The following is a 23,684-nucleotide window of genomic DNA, read 5'->3' as shown; positions in this document are numbered from 1 at the left end:
ATAATCAGAGCCCCTTCACGGGCAAAATGCCACAGTCTGCCCCGCGCTTCACTAACAAAAGCGTAGACATTTTCCAAACACAGCGTGTACTTTAGTGACGCTGTGTTTGGAAAGTGTCTACTCTTTTGTTAGTAAAGCGCGAGCCAGACTGTGGCATTTTGTTTAAGTATTGCTGTTAATCGGAGCCCATGAAGGGGCTCTGTTTATCAGACATACTTATACGAGAGGCCAGCGCGGGTGGGGAACGAGTGGAACTGAAGGCGAGAGGGAAGGCACACAAAACGAGTGGGACAGAGGGCATAAAGGCACAAAAAATGAGTGGGACAGAGGGCAGAAAGAGTGGGACAGAGGGCATAAAGGCACACAAAACGAGTGGGACAGAGGGCATAAGGGCACAAAAACTAATGGAACACAGGACAGAAAGGCACAAAAAACGAGTGGGGGAGAGGGCATAAAGGCACACCAAACGAGTGGGACAGAGGGCAGAAAGAGTGGGACAGAGGGCATAAAGGCACACAAAACGAATGGGACAGAGGGCAGAAAGAGTGGGACAAAGGGCATAAAGGCACAAAAAACGAGTCGGACAGAGGGCAGAAAGAGTGGGACAGAGGGCATAAAGGCACACAAAACGAGTGGGACAGAGGGCAGAAAGTCAAACAAAACGAGTGGGAGAGAGGGCATAAAGGCACAAAAAACGAGTGGGACCGAGGGCAGAAAGAGTGTGACAGAGGGCATAAAGGCACACAAAACGAGTGGGACAGAGGTCAAAAAGGCACAAAAACGAGTGGAACACAGGACAGAAAGGCACAAAGAACGAGTGGGACAGAGGGCAGAAAGAGTGGGACAGAGGGCAGAAGGGCACCAAAAACAAGTGGGACAGAGGACAAAAGGTCAACATAAACAAGTGGGACAGAGGGCAGAAAGGCACAAAAAAATGAGTGGGACAGAGGGCAGAAGGGCACCAACACGAGTGGGACAGAGGGCAGAAAGGCAAGAAAAAGGGTGGGACAGAGGGCAGAAGGGCACCAAAACGAGTGGGACAGAGGACAGAACGGCACCAAAAACGAGTGGGACAGAGGGCAGAAGGGCGCCAAAAACGAGTGGGACAGAGGGCAGAAGGGCACCAAAAACAAGTGGGACAGAGGGCAGAAGGTCAACAAAAATGAGTGGGACAGAGGGCAGAAAGGCACAAAAAAAACGAGTGGGACAGAGGGCAGAAGGGCAATAAAAACGAGTGGTACAGAGGGCAGAAGGGCACCAAAAACGAGTGGGACAGAGGGCAACAGGGCACAAAAAACGAGTGGGACAGAGGGCAGAAATGCACCAAAAACGAGTGGGACAGAGGGCCGAAGGGCACCAAAAACGAGTGGGACAGAGGGCAGAAGGGCACCAAAAACGAGTGGGACAGAGGGCAGAAAGGCAAAAAAACGAGTGGGACGAGGGCAGAAAGGCCACCAAAAAAGAGTGGGACAGAGGGCAGAAGGGCACCAAAAACGAGTGGGACAGAGGGCAGAAGGGCACCAAAAACGAGTGGGATGGAGGGCAGAAGGTCAACAAAAACGAGTGGGACAGAGGGCAGAAAGGCACAAAAAAAGAGTGGGACAGAGGGCAGAAGGGCACCAAAAACGAGTGGGACAGAGGGCAGAAGGGCACCAAAAACGAGTGGGACAGAGGTCAGAAAGGCAAAAAAACGAGTGGGGCAGAGGGCAGAAGGGCACCAAAAACAAGTGGGACAAAGGGCAGAAGGGCACCAAAAACGAGTGGGACAGAGGGCAGAAAGGCACAAAAAACGAGTGGGACAGAGGGCAGAAGGGCACCAAAAACAAGTGGGACAGAGGGCAGAAAGGCACAAAAAAACAAGTGGGACAGAGGGCAGAAGGCACACAAAACGAGTGGGACAGAGGGCAGAAAGGCACAAAAAACGAGTCGGACAGAGGGCAGAAGGGCAAAAAAATGAGTGGGAAAGGGCGAAGGGCACCAAAAACGAGTGGCATTTGGCGCCGCAGACACCAGGCCTGGTTCCTGACACACATAGCCATAGTTGCAGCGCACAGAGACCCTCCACTGCCGCACTCAGAGGAAAAAAATTTGAGGGAACAATGCTCCCAATCCATCTACATCTGCGAGAAACCTTGGCATTTGTCTTGATCAGGACCTCTCTATGATAGCTGAAATCAATGAAATGTTCACCACTTGCTTTACCAACCTCAAACGTCTTCAAAAGGTTTTTGTTTGGCTCCTACTATATCCTTGTAAGACAATTGTGCAAGCCTACGTCACCTTTCAATTAGATTATGGAAATGCACTTTATCTCAGCATTTTGACACATTTAATGCATAGACGTTAGATGATTCCAAATGCAGCCGCTAGGCTGGTACTCAAACTTCCAACCTGCCTTCCCTAGTTCCTCCCAAATTAGGGAGATTCACTTAAAACCGATTAAAAAAGTGTCAGTTTTCAAAATTCTAAATTTCACTCTTGAAAAACTTGACCAACCAGGGCCCTTAAAGTGGGGATTTGTCAGGGAACAAGATCCAGAACATCCTGTGGGCCATACCTGGGGACCTAAATACAGTGCTGAGCTGCACTGCACTCCCCATCCTCCACACAAAAAATCTGTGCATCTCCAGTCCGGCCTGCCAGACTTCCATCAGCAAAAGGACAAGAAGGGTTGCCTGACCACAGACATGGCTGGTGATAGCAGGAGCAGTATCTAACCTGGATTGAGATAAGAGTGAGTTTACAGTACAGCACCTTGGAGACCAATCCTTCCCCTGATCGTGCAGTCACACTAATGGAAGAGGTCTTCACACATTTTCTAGCACTTGTGGTGGTGGAGAGCAGCATCATTGAGGACAAAAGGGAGCAGGAATGACCGGGGGGGCTACAATGATCATCAAATCAATTTTGTTATAAGCTGTATGGCAGCATGGATCGTCTGCCTCCTTATTTCCCTTCCACCAACACATATGGCAGCAATGCACCCCCCAGATTGCTGATTGTTAAATGCCATATTGGGCTGTCCAGATACAGGCCCAGCTGGTGGCTTTGGAATAGGTTTAGTGTGTTTTTGCAGGCACTGATGTGTTGACCACCATGTAATTTAGAGAATTGTCACCAAGCAGAGTCAATAGATGGAGGAGGTGAGAGACTGACACAGAGACATCACAGTGAGAGTGGTTTGTGGTCTCACTCTCTACCTCCCTTCCTTCACCTCTGTTTCTGACTGCCTTCCCCTCCATCATGAGGCAGGCCCCAAGACTGATGAATAGATGAGGTGACCCGCTTCTTGTATCGTGGTTCATGGGGACAATCAAAAAGGCAATACAGAGGCAAAGATGACACAGATCTCGATTGGGCAAGCACTATGCCAAGTGCTAAGAGACTATCGGAACACACCTCACAGGTCCACCGGAAAGTGCCCTGCAGAGCTGGTGTTGGGGCGATCAAGCAGGACGAGGTTTCCGCAAGTGAAAGAAGCGGAAAGAGTGGATCAGAAAGACATAGCCGAGAATGACAAGGAAGCAAAAGCAAAAATGAAGGCGTATGCCGATCGGAGGAGACATGCAACAGATACGAAAGTGAAGGAAGGGGACACGAAAGTCAGACAGTGTTTTCTCAAAAGACCCATTGACAGTAACAGAAGTGAAGGGGCCAATGATAACGGCATCAGCGGGACAATATCGAATCACCAGAAACAGCTCACACTTCAGGGAATTGAAAACTAAACAGAAAGAGTTGCCGACACATGGGCTGAAGGAAGATGCCCCAGAGGAAGCAGCACAAGAGGAAGTCAGAGAACAATGACCAAGAAGAGAATGCAAGAAGACCAAGAGACTGATTGAGGAGATGTAAAGAAGGGGAGGCCGTGGAAACTATCTCTCTCTCTCTCGCTCTCTCTCTTTCTCTCTCTCTCTCTCTCTCTCTCTCTCTCTCTCTCCATATCTCTCTCTCTCTCTCTCTCTCTCTCTCTCTCTCCATCGATCTATCCACGGCCACACCTAACGTCAAGCGAAATGTTTGTTTCGTAACAAGGGGGAGATATTGTGCCCTGGACAAGGGCACTAGGACCCTGGAGAAAGGGCAGAGGCCAAGGGACACTGGACACCACGTCCGGTACAGGGGAGGGGCTAGCAGGGGACAGGGGCAGTCGAAGGAGGACCTCGGGGCAGGAGGTCACAGGACAATGCAGCTGTAATCAAGAATCAATAAAGGCTTACCCCAGAGCACCATCGTGTCCAGTGTATCTGTGAGAAAGGGGACACAACAGTCAAATAACAGATAAGCCCTGAAAATTAAGGGAGACTGTACTTGACCATGCTGCCTTCCAAGGAACTGACATATGGGCTGTAGGAACCAATTAGAAGCCGGGAATTTAAAGCAATGGATGGCTTAATCAATCGCAACCAGCAGGCAGGATCACATGCACTATTCTTTTTACAGCAGATCTTCCAGACAGCGCATGCACGCTACCTAAGCTCAACCTAAAAAGGTTCTTTTTATAATCCTAAATTGGCTTAAGATCAACCATTCTTCATCTGGCTATTGCAGCCTCCATACTTCGTTCACGACTAGGCAAATGATTTTTCTTTTATCTGGCGATCAAGGCCTGGAACCTACTTTCTCTATTCCTGCTTCAGACCTCCATTGTTGTTTGCTCTTCAAGAACAAAACCCAATCAAGCTTTACTTTTGCAAAGCTTCAACTTTGCTTTACAGCTTGATTCAAGGTTTATGGAATTACTTGGTACATACGCGTCATATTTTGTTGCTTGCTGAAGTGGTATGATTTACATTCACTAATAATTTACTACACATATAGTTAGATATCAAAAGGTGTTAATGAAGTTCTCTGTTTATAAAAACAATATCTAATTAACAGCTCTAATTGAGCATTCCAAGTTTATTGCAACTTCCATAGCTGAGTTATACTATATCTCATCTCAAACTTCAAACCGCCTCATTCATGCTAGGACTTGGTTGCTCAAAAAGTACGATGGAAAATCAGAGAGGCTTGGCAGAATAACTTCGTATTCCAGATCAACTACCTAGTGATCTGACTAATGGGACAACCTGCAACTCACCTTTGTTATGGTCATGTTGACCATGCGACCCCAAGAATTGAATGAAAGTATTACACACATAAACATCACCTATAAAAAGTCTTTACAGTTGAATCATGACATAACAATGCAAGGCTGAGATTAACCTCCTGTTGATCCTACACGGAGACCCCCCTCTCCCTTTTGCTCACTTTGCACACTGTGCCACTCTACATTCTTCTCCCTATAAATGGGTTGTTTTTGAAACAACAGCAGGAATGGCACTGAGCATGACAGCAGTGGGTATCCAGCAACAGGGCAGTTAGATGTCCTTGCCACCTGGGTCATCCCCACCCACCGTTTTATGAAACCAAGCTGAAGTCAGTGGTTCCAGCGAAGGAGTAGCATTATGGCACAGCTCAGCTTCAGCTTTGACATAAATGACATCACCGCTTGAGCGATTGTGAGAAGGATGGAAGCTATATTGGGAGAGATCTCTACTGCAGGGACATTTAATGTTCCAATTTCTCGTGTATAAAGATCCAGATCTCCTGAGGCAAACAAACTATTTAAGATGGAAGGAGTAGTGAAAGCGGTGTAGAACAGAGACAAATGGAAAAAAATATAACAGAAACGTTTTAAAAAAGGGGCGAAACAAGAGACAGCCAAAGAACAGTCAACTGTTTTTTCTTTCCATGTCCTATCTAGCACAGCATACGGAACAAACTACCCTCATAGGAAGATAAACTGGATATTTCAAGTAACCTTGGTGTTCCAAGACTTGCAGATAGTATTCAGTCTCTGCTCTTGTGTCACAATATGTCACTGAACTCATCAGTGAATTGCAATGTTATGTACACCTCGGTGTACTTCCTTGTATATACACAATAAACTTTAGCCCAAATAGAAAAGTAAGCATTTTAAAATTTCAAGTATCCTCATTCTTTAAACACATGCACATTCATGCTACATAAGAAGGGAGATGATTGTCCATGTTGTATAGGTCACTTCCAAAATCTAAATCAGCAATACTCGTTCCAATTCTCAGAAACACCCTTACTTTAGAGTTCAAGGCTTTTCTTACCCTACCATAGCCACCATCAAGGCTGCCTTAAAATACTGCATAAACACTGCTAAAAAGGGACGTCTCTCAGTCACACCCCCAAAGTCTAGATAAAAAATGATATTTAGTCTAGTCCTATTGAGTCATGTTCAAGTAGTTTTCTAGCAGGATTTAAGATTTTTGGATGGGTTGCGTCTCACCACAACTTATAGTAACATTCTTCATCATAGGCGACCTATCCCTGGTGGAAATAGCCACTGAAAGGAGTTCTTAGATAAAATAGTTGTGAATTAAAGCAGGGATCCAGGGTGGTAATAAAAACATCTTAGCAACAGGTATACCAGAGACATTTACCTATTGACAAATATGTGACCACAGGGAAAATGCCCTTTAGCCCTAATCATATAGGCTTGAATCCACACTAAGTCAGGATGCTTCCCAGAAAATAGGAATTAAGTAGATACAATTGGCCCTCATGTGTGTTCATGGCATAAAAGTTTGAACTAGGCAGGTCGTGTAGTAGTCCATAAGAAGGCCGTTGACACGTAATGGTGTTTACAATTGGCCTTAACATGTTGCATTGAATCAGTTGGATAGATGAACCATCGTACTCCATCCAAATGCAAAATGTGTTTTTACCTATTTCTAGGATACTGTAAATAAAGGCGTTTTCTATGGGCATAAAAGGATTAATATAACACGTGGCATTAGAGCACTGACCTATTAGGAGCAGAATGTCCCACTTTTAACAAGGAGAAGCATATGAAAAACCTTAGAGTCCTCATTCTGAAGCGCAGCATCACTTTTAAACAATGTGGATACATACTGGTACATTTAAAAGCTGTAATACCTGGTAATCAACACCAAACTCAACTTAGGTCTTTTATTTTCAGGAAAAGAACAGAAAACACTTTCAAATACTTCTACCAGACTAACCACAAACAAATAACCTAGATACAAAATGTCCTTATCAGTTGCAACAGTGCAAATCTGGATATATTTTTTCCTGCAGCTTAAAACACAGAACATACTCCTTTGGGGTAAATACTAATGCTGTTTGCCTCCTGCAAGATGGATGAACATCAGGCCCACAGGTCTATTAAAGAAATGCATTTTGCACTGAGATTTCAAAGTGACAGATTTCAATGTGTTATTCTTACCTGTTGTAACTCCATGAACAACGCCGTCCCTTGTTTTTGAGCCTGCAACAGAGTAGAACACAAAGCTTGATTGAGACAACAAAACATGAAAGTGAACAGAACACATTTCAAACAAATGGCTTTGTGCACTATTGAAAAAAGACAACACCAGCTAGAATTTCTTCACACAATGAGCATATAGTGCTGGAAGGGGGAACGGATTGATGCACCACAGTTACGTGAAAAAAATGCAGTACTTGTTAACAAAATTTTGTGTGAACATTCACAACCATATTTGCCAACAGACTACCCTCCAACACATTACCTACTCATCCGTTTTCCTTGCCCCAGTCCTTAAACGCGGATTGGTCTCTCCTTGTCCACAGAAGTGTCTTGATATACAAATCAACAATTATTACAGTAAAGAACCGTTTGCCCCTTCATGGGCGTACGAGCGCTCAATAAATGCTGATTAACATTAACATTAACATGGTCAAAGACAAGCATAAAGTCAACAAGTAATACAAGAAGAAGCTGGCATGTGGACATTTAATGCATTGTGATATAGGGTTCTTTAAAGATGTAAGTGTTCCACTCTTTCCTAGATTGGAGCAGCATTGGGGCAATATGGGGATGTTGTTCTAGATCCTGGGAACATAGATGAAAAAGGTCTGCTTTTTTTTTTTTTTCTTTTTATACTTCTTAGTCTGATGGTGTCCTAGCTGTGGGTGTGTCAAGACCCATCAGAGCTGATGAGATTGTCTGTAAGATAAGCAGCGATGCTGCTTATGATGGTTTTGTAAATGATGCAGCTGGTTTTGAAGATGGTGCGGACGGCAATGGGAGCCAATGGAGTTTCGTCAGGATAAGGGTGATCATATTTTGTCAGCTGTAGATGAGACACATTGTGATGTTTAGGGTGACTCCAAGGGGTGGCAGTGTGGAGCTTAGGAGGCCATTGAGTAGATCATTACCACTATGTGCATGTAAGATTATGAGGGCTTGTACAGCAGTTCTGAAGTCACTTTCTCGAAGAAACTGTTTTACTTTCTTTAGAAGAGAGAGCTGTCTGTCTTCGTTTTTCTTGGCATTGTGTTCCTCAAGAGTGAGATTGATGTCCAGGGTGAATCCAAGTGACTTGCCATTCGGTGGAAGTTGAGGTTCAAAGCAGTCAACATTAATCTCATTGAACCAGTCTTACACTCTCTCTTATATGTTGTAATTTGTACATAACAGAAATTCTTTCTTGTATTGGTCGAGCTTCAGGTAGGTGCTAGATATCGAGGTCCGGTATGTAACGCTTACAACACAAGCGCTACCATGATAAACTTTACAATGCAGGTATGGATGAGTGGTATTTTTCAGTACTTTGCAATTGCAAGTAACTTGTGCCTTAAAGTAACTATAACTCAGATCCCAGCTATTCATAGTTTTGTCATTAATGATGTACTTTCAGATGCTGCAGTCATGTTATCAATGATGTCATAGAACAGTGATGTAATATGTGGGGTCATAAGCAGTGCATGTCAAGTATGCAAGTTATCTTTACTTTAGGGCTCGAGTTATAGTTATAGTGACTTAAGATACTTATAACTGGTGACTTTAACTGTTTTTGTTAATGTAAAACAGTATGTTTAAACTGATATTTTCACCTAACTACACCATCCCTTTAACCATTGTTTTTCATATTTATGTATATATTCAATGACAAAAACAACGGTTGAGGGGCAGAGGATAAGTTACAGGTAGGAAAACATAATTATTTATTTGTATCCAAAACCAACTTAAACTACACTTTTGACATTCTAAAGGTATTGTTATATCTTAAAGTTATAAACTTCGCACCACCCAAAACTTAATATAACTCGTGCACCTCTGTACACTGGGACTGATTCACAAAAATAAACATATAGTTTTGTGTAAGCTTACATTAGTTTTGGAATTCACAAAACAGCATTTTAAAAGTAAGTTTACGAGTGCAGAGATTGCACAGTTGGGGCTGAGAACTTTGCACATTAAAAGATATGTCATGCCTATCTTTTTATCTTTTGAGTTCTCCGCCCTGTCTGTGGGGTCCCAGCACTCATAAACTTACTATTAATAAATGCTATTTTGCGAATTCCAAAACAAACGTAAAATTATACAAAATTGTATTTACCTTTGTGAACCAGGCTCACAGTGTTGTGAACTCACGATGCAGACTAAATCAACTATAACTCGTCCCTCTATCATACTAAGTGTTCTCATACATAATGTCATTTGGAATGTTATGAGTGTTGTTATGAATGCTATAATTTAACGCACTATAAGTGATATCATAGGCAGGTGTTATATTAAGTTGTGGGTGCTGCGCAAATTCTAATTATAAGTTATATATATCCTGTCACAATTTTCAATGTTTGTGTATTTAAGTTGGATTTGTAACAAATAAATAATTACATTTTCCTATCTATGACTTCCCATCAACCTTTGATTTTTTCATTGAATTCCATGTTTCTTTTAAATTAGTGTTTAATCACATAATGATCTTTATTGTGATATTAATTCTTTCATATATAATTTTTCTTGAACATTTCAAAAGTATAGCTGTACTTTCTCAATAATTTCTTGTGTAATAGCGAAGAGTGGTGTAGCATGGCGTAGAGTGGTGTAGTGTGGCATACAGTGGATTAGAGTAGACTGGAGTAGAGTGGCATAGAGTGCAGTGGAGTAGAATGGTGCATAGTAGAGTAAAGTGGTGAAGAGTGCAGTGGCATAGAGCAGAGTAGTGAACAGTGCAGTGGCATAGGGCAGAGGGGCATAGACTGAAGCGCGATAAAGTGAAGTGGGGTAGAGTACGGTGGCGTAGAGTCTATTGGCATACAATAGAGTGGCGTAGAGTAGAATAGCATAGAATAGAGTGGTATTGTGTGAAGTAGAGTGAGGTAGAACAGTGCAGAGAAGCAGTGGGTGCAGTGGAGTGGTGTGGCATAGAGTAGAGTGGCTTAGAGTGGAGTGGCAGAGAATGGAGCAGCATAGCGTGGTGTGTAAGCATTAGCGCTAAATCCGCTCCTCTCGCGGATTTTGCGAATTTTTGGTAAATTCGCGATCCGCGAACTCTCGCGAATTTACCGAAAATTCGCAATCCGCGAGCGGCGGATTCCTAGGTCAAAAGTTCAACCCTTGCTGGCCAGTTGTTGTAACTATTTTACGATGGCGCCGGCAAGCTGCCAGCGCCATCGTAAAATAGTTACTAAATTAGCTTCAACAGGAAGCACTAATAGATAAAATCAAGCAGGCGCTCGTGCATCTGCTTTATTTTATCTATTCGCGCTTCCTGTTGAAGCTAATGTAGCAACTATTTTAGGATGGCGCTGGCAGCTTGCCGGCGCCATCGTAAAATAGTTTACATGCAAGGCAGCTGTGCCCTCTTCCCAAAACGGTGGCGTCTTGTTGAATAAATATGAAGGGCAGGGTTCATTCTGGCACGATGGTCCTGGCACAAAATCAAACCTCAACCGGAAGCTTACTTATGTAAGCATGAGCCCTAGTTGAAGCTTAAATTCAGTGACTCATTTATCGGCCCCAAAAACAATCGTGAGCGTTGTCAAGGCTGGGCAGCTGTCTATGATCGGTATCTGACCTTTTATACACACAAGATGCATGTGCACTCGCATGGAAGCCCCGCCCCAAATCCGCAATTATGAAAATCCGCAGATACGCGGATTTTGCGGATCCACGATCCGTGAATACGCAAATTCGTGAATCGTGGATCCGCAAAATCCGCCCATGCTTACTGGTGTGGAGTTGCATGCAGTGGGCTACAATAGAGTGGAGTGGGGTAAAGTAGAGTAGAATGGATTGGCATTGCAGAGTAGAGACGAGTGGTATACAGTGCAGAGGTGTACAGTGCAGAGGCGTAGAGTGGTGCAGAGAACAGTAGAGTGGTGTATAGTGAACTGCAGTAGAGTGCAATGAAGTACAGCAGTGCAGAGTAGAGTAGAGAGTCATACAGTGCAGTGGCATGGAGTAGAGTGGTGCATAGTGCAGTGGCATAGTGTTCAGTGACATGCAGTGCAGCAACATAAAGTAGAGTAGTTCAGAGTAGAGTGGCACAGAGTGCAATGGCATAGGATGCAGTAACAGATTGCAGTGGTGTAGAGTAGAGCAGTGCAGATAGAGTGGATTGACATACAGTGCAGTAGCATAGAGTGGGACAGAGTAGATTAGAGTGGTGTAAAGTGCAGTGGTAAAGAGTGCAGTGGCATAGAGTGCAGTAGTGCAGAGTAAAGTAGAGTGGCATAGAGTGCAGTAGTGTTGAGTAGAGTCGAGTGGCATAGAGTCCAGTGGCATAGAGTAGAGTGATGCAGAGTAGAGTGAAGTGCAGTGGCATATAGTGGTGCAAAGTAGAATAAAGATTAGAGTAGCGCAGAATGCACATGCATAGAGTTTAGTGGTCCAGAGTGGAGTAGCAGAGTAGAGTGCAGTTGAATAGATTAGAGTGGTGTACAGTGAAGTGGCATACAGTGCAGCAGCATAGAGTACAATGAAACAGAGTAGAGTGGTGCAAAGTGGAGTAGAGCGGCATAGAGTGCATGGGTGTAGAGAAGAGTGCAATGCCATAGAATGCAGAGGCATAGAGTAGACTGGTACAGAGCAAAGCGGTGCAGAGTGCATTGATGTTGAGTTCAGTGACATGGAGTGCTGTTGCATAAAATGCAGGCCACAGAGTGAAGTAGAGTGGCGTAGAGTGCAAAGCTGCAAAGAAAAGTGCAGTGGCATACAAGAGAGAAGTGCAGACCAGAGTAAAGTGGCATAGAGAGCAGTGCGGTAGAGTTAAGTGGTGCTGAATAGAGTACAGTGTTGTAGAGTGCCGTGGCATAGAGTGGTGCAAAGTAGAATGCAGTGGTGTAAAGTGCCTTAGTGTAGAGTGCAGTGGCATAGAGTACAGTGGTGCAGAGTATTACGAGTGACTTACAGTGCAGTGGCATAGAATGGTGCAGAGTAGGGTGTTGTGACATAGAGTGAAGTGGCATAGAGTACAGTGGTGCAGAGTAGAGCAGTGTGGCGTAGGGTGTAGTGGCATAGAGTAGAGTGGTGTACAGTGCAGTTGCATAGAGTGGTGAAGACTAGAGTGCAGTGACAGAGTGCAGTGGTGTAGAGTGCACTGGCATAGAGTAGAGTGGTGGGGTGTCGAGTGAAGTGGGGAAAAGTGTAGTGGGTAGAGTAGAGTTCTGTAAAGTACAGTGCCGTACAATAGAGTGGAATAGAGTAGAATGACATTGTGTGGAGTAGAGTGGTGTAGAGTGGCACTGTGTGGAGTGGAATGGCGTAGAGTAGAGTGGTGAAGAGTAGAATGGCATAGGATAGAGTGGCACAGAGTTGTGTGGAGTGGCGTGAAGTGGCATAGAGTAGAGTGCATTAGCATGAAGCACAGAGGAGTAGAGTGGTGAAGACTAGAGTAGAGTGGCGTGGAGTGCTGTAGTGTGCAGAGCTGCAGAGTACAGTAGAGTGGTGTATAGTGCACTGGGGTAGAGTACAATAGATTACAGTGCTGCAGAGTACATTAGTGTGGTATAGAGTTCAGTGGTATAGAGTAGAGTTGTGTACACTGTAGTAGCATAACGTGCAGTGGCATAGAGTGCACTGGCACAGAATAGAGTGATGCAAAGTAGAGTAGCGTGGCATGAAGTGCAGTGGCATAGAGTAGAGTGCAATGGCAGAGAGTGCAGTGGCATACAGTGCAGTGGCATAGAGTAGAAATGTGCATAGGAGAGTGGTGCACAGTGCAGTGGCATAGAGTGCAGTGGTGCAATATAGAGTGGAGTGGTGAAGAGTCAGTAGTGTAGAGTAGAGTACCATAGAGAGCAGTGATATAGAGTAGAGTAGTGCACAGTGCAGTGACATAAAGTACGATAGCATAGAGTACAGTGGCACAGAGTAGAGTGGTGTAAAGTAGAGTACAGTGTTGTAGCGTGCAGTGATGTAAGGTAGAGTGCAATGGCATAGAGTGGAGTGATGCAGAGTGCAGTGGCCTACAGTAGAGAGGTGCAGAGTAAAGTGGTACTGACTGCAGTAAAGAAGAGAGCTGTGGCATATAGTGCAGTGGTGAAGAGTAGAGTATAGTGGCATAGAGTGCAGTGGTGTAAAGTAGAGCACAGTGGCATTGTGTGCAGTGGCATACAATAAAGTGGTGCAAAGTAGAGTACAGTTGCATAGAGTGTAGTGGGGGAGAGTAGAGTGGTGCGGAGTAGAGTCCAGTGGCATACAGTGCAGTAGCAGAAAGCACAGTGGTGCAGAGCATAGTTGAGTGGCATAGATTGCAGTGGCACAGAGTGGTGCAGAGCAGAGTGCAGTGCCGTACAATAGGGGGGTGCAGAGTAGGGTACAGTGGTGTAGAATGCAGTGGGGTAGAGAAGAGTGGTGTAGAGTAGAGTACAGTGACGTAGAATGCAGTGGTATGGAGTGGTGCAGAGTAGAGCTCAGTGGCATAGAGTACAGTGGTGTACAACAGACTGATGCAGAGTAGAGTAGAGAGGCGTAGAGTGCAGCGGGGTAGAGTAGAGTGGCGCAGAGCAGATTACAGTAGTGTAGAGTGCAGTGGCAAAGAGTGGTGCAGAGTAGAATGTAGTGGCATAAAGTGCAGTAGCGTAGAGTGCACTGGTGCAGAGTAACGTGGTTCAGAGTATAGCAGAGTGGCATAGATTGCAGTGGCATGGAGTGGTGCAGAATAGAGTGCGTTGGCATAGAGTACAGTGAGGCAGAGTAGAGCAGAGTTGTATAGAGTGCAGTGATATAGAGTAGGGCGGCGTACAGTGCAGTGGCATAGAGTACAGTGGCACAGAATAGAGTGGTGCAAAGTACAGTAGAGTGGCGTAGAGTACAGTGGTGCAAAGTAGAGTGCAGTGGCATAGAGAGCAGTGGTGTAGTGTATAGTAGAGTGTCATAGAATGCAGTGGAATAGAGTGGTTTGGAGTAGAGTGCAGTGACATTGAGTACTGTGGTGCAGAGTAGAGCAGAGTGACTTAGAGTGCAGTGATATAGAGCAGAGTGGTGTACAGTGCAGTGGCATACAGTGGAGTGGCATAGAGCACAGTGGCACAGAGTAGACTGGTTCAAAGTACAGTAGAGTGGTATAGAGTTCAGTGGTGTAAGGTAGAGTGCAATGGCATAGACTGCAGTGACATAGATTGCAGTGGCCTAGAGTAGAGTGGTGCAGAATAAGATTGCAGTGGCCTAGAGTAGAGTGGTGCAGAATAAGATTGCAGTGGCCTAGAGTAGAGTGGTGCAGAATAAAGTAACACAGAGTGCAGTGAGGTAGAGAGCTGTGGCATAGAGTGCAGTGGTGCAGAGTAGTGTAGAGTGGTGTAGAGTACAGTGGTGCAAAGGTGATTACAACGGCATTTAGTGCAGTTAGTCGAGTAGCGTAGAGTCCAATGGCGTAGAGTGCAGTACACAGAGTGCTGAAGAGTAGAGTGAAGTGTCATAGAGTACAGTGATGTGGAGTACAGTGGAGCAGAGTAGAGGAGAGTGGTGTAGAGTGGAGTGGCATAGAGTGGTGAAGAGTAGATTGCATTGGCTAAGAGTTCAGTGGTGGAGAGTGTAGTGGGCTGGAGTAGAGTGGCCTATGGTGATGTGGGGTAGGTTTAAGTGAGGTAGAGTGGAGTGGCATGAAGTAGAGTGGCGTACAGCAGAGTGGTGTAGAGTAGAGTGGCATAGAGTAGAGTGGCACTGTGCGAAGTGGAGTGGTGTAGCACACAGTAGACGAAAGGTGTGCCTAAGGCAAGTCCATCTGTGCCAGTCCATGCCTGGTAGTTCAAGCCCAGCCAAAAATCGTCTGCTTTACACTTGGCTGGCCTTTTGAACTGTGAGCAGAGGCTGAGATGTGAGAGGGGGATAGATTTGGGTCACATGATTGTGGCACAGTGGTGCTGCTTCAACTGTAATTAAACCACTATGAGTTCAGGGAGATGTTGCCTCCGGAGAGTGTGCCATCTGGGGATAGTGGGGAAGAGCACACTGGGGGAGGGATGAGCACTGGAGAGGTTATAAGCTGCGTGTTGCTCAACATCTGTTCTCTCATGAAACATTGCATGCAAAATAGTGAGATGATCGGGATGGCTCAGTTAGATTGTTTGTTTATTACTGAGACATGGGTCAAGGATGACTCAGGCTCTGACTATGCGGTTGTTACTCCGTCAGGGTTTGCCGTGGTGAGGCTCGATAGGAGTGTATGGAGGGGAAAGGGACTTGCTATCATCTTTACGGAGCAGCTGAGCTGCACGTTAAAGCTTGTTAAAACGACCATCATCGTAGGCTGTGAGGTGGGGCATTTTAATAAGTAAAACAAACACTCTCTGATCCTAATGGAGCTGCTGACCTAACGTCTGCCTGGTCCTAAGAAGCAGTTCATTTTGAACTGAAACCAAGTGTTTGAACCCTTTATTTCCAGGAGTAATTTTACCATCTTGGAGGATTTCAACCTCCATCTGGAAGAAGAGGGGGATAGGGACACCAGGTCTTTTATGGATCTTATGCATAGCTTTGGTTTTATCCAAAGTGTGAATGCTGGTACCCATAGAGCCAAGTGTGAATGCTGGTACCCATAGAGCCAGTCACATGTTGGATGGGATTTTTTCCAATCTAGGAGCCCTGATCATGGCGGAGTGTCTTTACTTAAGCCGGTCTGACCACAGTATGGTGAGGTTTAGGGTTCACAAGGAATTGGTGGTGAAAAGCATGCCGGGCATTGCTAACAGCATTAGAAAATGAAGAACAATCTCGGAGGAAAATTTTACTGAAGCCCTTGTGAAATTTAAAGAAAAAGACCTTAGCAGCCAGGGCTCCCCCACAGAGAGTTTTAACAAATGGGTTAGGTCAGCGATTGAGGAGGTTGCTCCTCTGGTTAGATCTAAGCCTTAGAGCAGGAGTAAACTCTCTGCCTCCTGGTTTTCAGAGGAACCTTAGGACCTCCAAAGGCAGTGTAGGAGGCGGGAATGAAGATGGAGATTTGCTCCAAATTTGGAAGATAAAAAAAAACACAAGAAGCTACTTCTCAAATATCAAAGTGTGATTAAGGCATCTAAATCATCATACTTCCCCCAAAGAATAAGATTAGTCCTGGGCAGTGAACTCCACTCCATTCGTGGAGGTTTCCACACTCCATGTTCCGTGGAGCATGCGGAGTGCAGAAAAACTAGGCTCCGCAAAGCGGAGCAGATTTTTTGTCCTCACACGCCAATGTTAGGTTGGCGAGCGAGAGCGAGGAACATCCAACGCTAGACCACCTCCCAGCAAGATTTCTCAACACAGATGGTCACGGATGGTCGTGACCGCTCGCATTAAGAAACCATCCATTTGCGTTGAGGAAGCTGCCGCTCGAGTAGAAAATCTACTCAAGTGGCAGAAAGAAGCAGCGCCCTATTACGCTGTGCATGGTGCCATTCGCACAGATTGTTCAGTGCAGGACAAACACACGGTGCAAAAACTCAGTGTGAATGGCGCGAACCTAACGCACTCCACCGCTTGCCGAATTCTGCCCAAGCCGAGATAAGATCTGCTACCAATGTTCCTAAGGAAATATTCAAGACGGTTCACTCTCTCCTGTCACCTCCTTTACATCAGGTGGTAGAAAACACTCTGTAATAAGGTGGCAGAGTTCTTTAGAGAAGAGCTCATGAAGATCTTTGCAGACTTTCCTGAACATAATGACTGGCCAAGTGATTTGGGGATGGTAGAATGGAAGGATAGGCCTGTTACATTCTATGTGGAAGATACTACTGCAGGACAGTATATTCATAGGTGCTTTGCCAGGTTCTCCCTGTTACTAAAATTAAAACTATCCTAGGAGGAACCACCTTGAGCTCACCTGATGATCCTTGCCCACCCAGGGTCTGTAACTGGTCCGGACCTTATTGCGGTTGCCTTGGTAAAGGTCTATTAACAGGTCTTGGAGTTTGTTGTGTACCCTCAGAGTTGGAAGGACGCAGTTGTCAGTACACTGAAGAAAAAGCCTGATGGAAATCCTTGCAATTTAAAAAATCTACCCCCGATCTCTTTGCTGCCTCTTCCAGCTAAAATCCTGGAGAAGCACATCAACTAGGAATTGGTCATTACCTTACTGATCAAGAACTCCCACAGCCTTCTCAGTATGGGTTCAGGAGGAATCACAGCACAGAGTTGACGCTTTTAGCTACCACTGATTCCAATCATAGGCAAGTCGATCAGGGAGGTGTGGCTATTCTGGTGTTGTCAGACCTGTCAACTGCCTTTGACACGAATATCTCCAGCTTTGTTGGTGCACAGGCTACAGCCGACTGGGCTGACGGATTTGGCGCTTAATTTCTTGGAGTCCTTCCTTCTGGACAGGACTCATATGTGTAAATTGCAGGGATTTCGGAGCCAAATCTTTTCATATTCCATGTGGGATTCCACAGCGGTCTCCCTCTCAGCGCCACTTTATTTAGCGTGTATGTCGCCCCATTGGCAAAGCTGGTGCATTTTTTTGGGCTTCCAGGTGTCGTCCTATGTGGATTGCACCCAGATTATCTTCTTCACCTCCGATTACTGGGAAGGCATGGCTGGCAAGTTTAAGGCTTGCATGACGGAAATCACAGGTGGATAAGGGAGATTTGGCTCAAAATGAACAGGGAGAAAACTGAGATAGTGGTTTTTGGAACTGAAAACTCGATCTGAACCAACTGTTGGTGGCTGTATACTTGTGGCAATTTACGGGTTCCGGCAGCTATTGCTAAAAATCTGGGAGTAATTTTTGATAAAACCTTGTCTTTTGACACCCAGGTCAATAGAACGGTGAGCTCCTGCTTTTGTATTATTATAACCCTGGTGACAATTCTGCCTTTTCTTTCTATAGAACTAAGGGGCATATTAGCAAGGGTCAGATCGCCGCTTTATCTGCACTTTTTGCCGATAAAGTGGCGATTTGTTTATCGTCCAATTACCAAGCTGTCGCTAACAGCAGTTACCGGCAGCTTCCAGGCGATAGAGACTGGTTTGGGGCCCGCTTTGCATGTCAGCGATGTTTATCGCTAATGACATGCAAAGTGGGCGTACCCAAATTGGTAGCGACTGAAAGCAGTCGCTAACACAGCTATCGCCTATTAGCAATACCCGCAACGCGATAAAAAAAACGCGGGTTAACTGCGATTAGCGCCAGGATTTTACACCTGGTAAAAATAGTCAATGGGAGGTGGATTCTACGGTAAAGTCCCCACCTGCCTATTAGCGAGATTTTCCTTAGCGATAGGATTTTTATCGATGATTTTTCATCGTAGTGGAGATAAACATTGGTAATACTGCGTTATCTCCGCGATAAAATCCAGCGATAGGAGGCGATAAACAAAAATCTCGCTAAGCGCGGTTTGCGATAATTATGGCAAGTTGTTACTAATATGCCCCTTAGGGTGTCAGTATTCATCGTGCTCATTATGTTGGGCTTGGACTACTGCAATGCTCTTTATCCAAACGCTAATACGTTTTCAAGCTCCAAATTATCCAAAACGGAGCAGCATGACTGGTCCTAGGTTTGCCTAAACACAGCTCTGTCATGTAGGGATTAAGAACTCTCCACTAGCTGCCAGTGCGGAAGTAGGTGACTTTTTAAAGCCATTTGTTTGGTTCATAAGGATCTAGATCTGCAGGGGTCAGTTTATCTCAGGATTGCCTTTAATTGGCATGTCTCCAGCAGACCTCTGAGTTTGGCATATTGAAGCAACGTGATAGTTACTAGGTGTAGGAAAGGTAGGTGGGGGAACAAACTGGCACAGCTGTGGGCCACAGGCTTTAAAACTCCCTCAACGACAATATTAGGAGTTTTAACTTGTATCTGATCTTATGTAGACAGGTTAAAACGTGGTTATTCTCAAATTAGCCCTCTCTCAGAGCAGCTAGGTTGTTTAGGTTGCCTCTATATAGGGCCATCCCCTTTATTATCCAGCTTAGCGCTTTGATGCCTCTTGGTTCAACCTTTATACAAACTGTTTACAATTACAATTAGAGTAGCATAGAGTGCAATGGAATAGGCTAAAGTGGTGCATAGTAGAATGGCACAGAGTGTAGAGGCATAGAGTACAGTGGCATGGTCTTCAGGGACATAGAGTATAGTGGTGCACAAAAGAGTAGAGTGGCATAGAGTGTTGTGGTACAGAGTAGGTTAAAGTGGCATAAAGTGCAGTGGTATAGAGTAGAGTGGTGTTCAGTGCAGTGGCATACAGTGCAGTGGCATAGAATTCAGTGGCACAAAGTAGTGCAAAGTAGAGTAGAGCAGCATAGAGTAGAGTGCAATGGTGCAGAGTACAGAGTACATTGACATAGCGTGCAGTGGTCTAGAGTAGAGTACATCAAATGTCACAGTGTTGTGCCGTAGAGTGCAGTCAAATAGTGTGCTGTGGCATAGAGTGCAGTAGTCCAGATTAGAGTAGAGTGGCATAGAGTGTAATGGTGCAAAGTAGAGTGCAGTTCCATTGAGTGCAGTGGTGTACAATAGAGTGATGCAGACTAGAGAACAAAGGCGTATAGTGCAGTGGCATATAGTACAGTGGTGCAGAGTAGAGTATAGTATAGTGGCATAAAGTGCAGTGGCGTAGAGTGGTGTAGAGTAGAGAGCAGTGGCGTAGAGTGCAGTGATATAGAGTGCACTGGCATAGAGTAGAGTTGCCAAGAGTGAAGTAGGGTAGAGTGAAATGTGGTAGAGTGAAGTGGGGTAGAGTGGAGTGGCATACTGTAGAATGGCATACATTATAGTGGCATAGAGAAGAATGGCATAGAGTAGAGTGGCATTGTGTGGCGGGTACAGTGGGGTACAGTGGAAGTGTGTGGAGTGCCACAGCGTACAGTAGAGTGGTGTACAGTGGAATGCCGTAGAATGGAGTGGCATAGAGTGGTGTGGGGTGAAGTTGCATAGAGTAGAGTGGAATGGCATAGAGCACAGAGGCCTGTCATGGAGTTCAGTGGCATAGAGTTGAGTGGTGCAGAGTAGAGTGCAGTGACATGAAGTGTAGTGGCACAGAATCGAGTGGTGCAAAGTACAGTAGCGTGGCGTAGAGTGCTGTTGTATAGAGTAGAGTGCAATGACTTTGAGTGCAGCGGCAAAGGGTGAGTGGTGAATAGTAGAGTGAGGCAGAGTGCAGTGGCATAGAGTACAGTGGTGCAGAGTAGAGGAGAGTGGCCTAGAGTGCAGTAGATTAGAGTAGACTCTTGCAGAGCAGAGTATAGTGGCTTACAGTGCAGTGGCATACAGTGGAGCAGAGTAGAGTGCAGTGGCATAGAGTGCAGCGGCATAGAGTACAGTGATGCAGGCAAGAGTGCAGTGGAATAGAGTGCAGTGGTGAAGGGTGGTGCAGGATAGAGTGCAGTGGCATAGAGTAGAATGGTGCAGAGTAGATTGGAGTGGAGTACAGTGCAGTGGCATAGAGACCAGAGGTGCACAGTAGAGTAGAGTGGCATAGAGTGCAGTGATGTAGAATACATTAGTGCACAGTAAAGTATAGTGGCGCAGAGTGCAGTGGCATAGAGTGAGTGGCATAGAGTGCGGTGGCACACAGTAGAGTGTTATAGTGTGTTGGAGAAATCTTCTACACTTTAAAAGGACACCAGTACTTATGTGATACTTTTGAGAGAGTACCACAATACTTTGTTAACTTTTTAAAAAGTATATAAATTCTCCTACTTCTACAGAGTTTGCTAACCTGCCTCCTGTCCATTCAAAAAACACTAATAATCTAGATTTCAGATTAAAACCCAGAACAAAGGCAAAGTGTGGTCTAAACAATATGGCTACCTTTTTATTTTGTAGAAAGTTTCCTTTACCAATAGTATTGTGTTTCATCATCTCCATATACCGCAGTATACCGAAAAGGTACTGCGGTATACCGTGCCCAATATATCACTATGCTTTTGTCCCTTATAACCTAAAAACCACTGAACCAAATTAAATCAAATAAAAATGGACCATTTACACACCACAATCTATATGTCTGCCAAATTGTATGTGACTCCGTTCAGCCATTTTGGGGCAGATGTATCAAGGACATTTTTAGTCGCAAATGCTGCGATTCGCAAAAAAGCAGCGTTTGCGACTAAAAATTTGCAACTTGGAATGTTTGAAGCGAAATGCATAGCAAAATTAAGGCATCGCAAAATTTGCTATTCCTTAATTTTGTGTAAGCATTCAAGTATGCTATCTTTCAAGCATTTCAAATTAGCGATTTGCCCTTAAGAAATCGCAAATTACCACCAACTTGTAGTTGGTGTTAATTTGCCCTTAGGGCATGTATGTGCGCCATATGTGCACACATGTAAATTTCAGGGGTTCGGCAGGGTGTCCTTAAGACACCCTTGCACCCTTGAAATTATTCTCAATTTGCGATTAGCAAATTGCGAATCGCAAATTGAGAATGACTTCCCATTCCTTCCTATGGGCCTCCTGGCCCATAGAAATGAATTGGAAATTATTCCTTAATTGCGATTAGCAATTTGCTAATCGCAATTAAGGAATTTTAAGAAATCGCAAAAAAATAGCGATTTTCTACATACATCCCAATCGCTATTTAAGAATCGCAAATGATGGTGATGATACATCTGCCCCACTGTCTCTAGGTCTGTCTAAAAAGTATATGGAAAATGCATTGGTGGAGAAACTTGTTTTGGGCCCCCCCATTTTATTTCAATGCCTTTAACTGATCATCACAAACTTTGCATCATCAGTCAATGAGGAAAAAAAGAACAGGTTTACAAGGTTTTGTGGCGATTCATCAAAAAAAGTTATTAGCAAGAAAAAGATCTGTATATATATATATATATTGCGCTCTTTACCATCCCAGGATCCCGGGAAAGAAACGACAGCACTCCGGGGTATCTTGCTCACACAGTAGTTTATTAACTACAAGTACGCCACAGACGCGTTTCAGCACTAGGCCTTCGTCAGTGTGTTTACACATAGAGAAACCGGTGCATTTAATATAAGTAATTCCATACATAGGTACCACCTCTCAGTTGATATCAACAGAGGACTGCACTCCTCCCAAATACGCGCCATCTTGTAATGGTCAATATATACATATATACATATATGTCTATCTATACATTACCAACACCTCATATTGCGTAATCACCCTACAAATAGGTGGATGTGCGTGCATGTGGGTGGGAGTTTGTGTATTATCACATCTATTTTCCATATAGTGTTAATGCAGCCGTGGATCGGCAATGGTCCTCTTACACTGATGAGAGGTGACCTATTATATACAGCCTATGTACAACATATTTACAATATATTCACTCAGATATGGCCATGTTCAGGCAATCAACATATGGCGTATATATATATATTACCTACTGGCGGTCGCCAGTAGGAATATATAGTTAGGATTTTTTCTCTATGGGATTTTTGAAAATTCTATGTCTAATAACTTTGGCGTTTGTGGACGGAATTGGCTGAAATTTTCAGGAAAATGGAACATTTTGTTTCTGAGCAGCCCCTGAAAATTTGGGGGGGTTTCGTCAAGGGGGGGCCGAGAAAAAAGGGGGGTCACAAAACGTGTTTTTAACATTGAGTTTCCCATAGGGCGGTTGGCCTCACTTTTAGCCCGAACGGCTGAATGGATTTGCACGAAACTTGGCAAAATTGTAGGGACTGGTAGCCCGATGTGCCTTTTGTAGGTCTCAATATATGTGCTACAGTGGATTTTGAGAAATTAACGTTTAAAAAAAGATATATATCTGTAACAGCGGACCGGGCAGCGCTCCAGTACGCGTACTTTTCGCGCAACGGAGCTTTGTGAAGCGAAGCTGATTGGTTCTCCGGCATCTGTAAACATTCCAAACAGTCCGTAGCGGCCGCCATCTTGTCTCTCGGTAGGATCGAGAGACAAGAGGAGGCCAAAGCGAAGGGGCAAATGACCATAAGGGGGCATAGTAGATCCTCGCTGACCCCCTAGGTTTGATGTGGAGGTTTTAAAAGGGCCCCGCGGGGCAAAAAAAATAAATAATAATAATAATCGAACGGTTGAATGGATTTGCACGAAACTTGGCAAAATATTAGGGACTGGTAGCCCGATGTGCCTTTGCTAGGTCTCAATATATGTGCTCCAGTGGATTTTGAGAAATTAACGTTCAAAAAAAGATATATATCTGTAACAGCGCTCCGCTTCGCGTACTTTTCGCGTTACGGAGCTTTGCGAAGCTGATTGGTTCTCCGGCATCTGTCAACATTCCAAACAGTCCGTAGCGGCCGCCATCTTGTCTCTCGGTAGGATTGAGAGACAAGAGGAGGCCAAAGCGAAGGGGGAAATGACCATAAGGGGGCATAGTAGATCCTTCCTGACCTCTTAGGTTTGATGTATCATTTTGCCAAGTTTGGTGTAATTCCGTTCAGCCATTCAGGCTGTAGACGTATGTAAATGTCCTATGGAAAATTGCATGGGGAAAACACATTTGAAAGTGT

The 23,684-nt window shown here is 44.7% G+C and overlaps 1 protein-coding gene across 1 annotated transcript in view; it reads right to left on the bottom strand.

The window, feature by feature from the left end:
- The window catches only part of SNCA (synuclein alpha), a 616,256-nt gene that overhangs the window by 362,965 nt on the left and 229,607 nt on the right, over window positions 1-23,684 (bottom strand). Inside the window, exon 2 of the mRNA XM_078677486.1 lies at window positions 7,265-7,306. Within this exon, the coding sequence (XP_078533612.1) occupies window positions 7,265-7,306 (42 nt within the window). The remainder of the gene's footprint in view (window positions 1-7,264; window positions 7,307-23,684) is intronic.

The sequence above is a fragment of the Lissotriton helveticus genome, chromosome 2_1, assembly GCF_964261635.1.
Source record: "Lissotriton helveticus chromosome 2_1, aLisHel1.1, whole genome shotgun sequence".
NCBI lineage: Eukaryota > Metazoa > Chordata > Amphibia > Caudata > Salamandridae > Lissotriton > Lissotriton helveticus.
The sequence above is the reverse complement of the archived record's forward strand: the minus strand, read 5'-3'. Positions and strand labels throughout refer to the sequence as shown.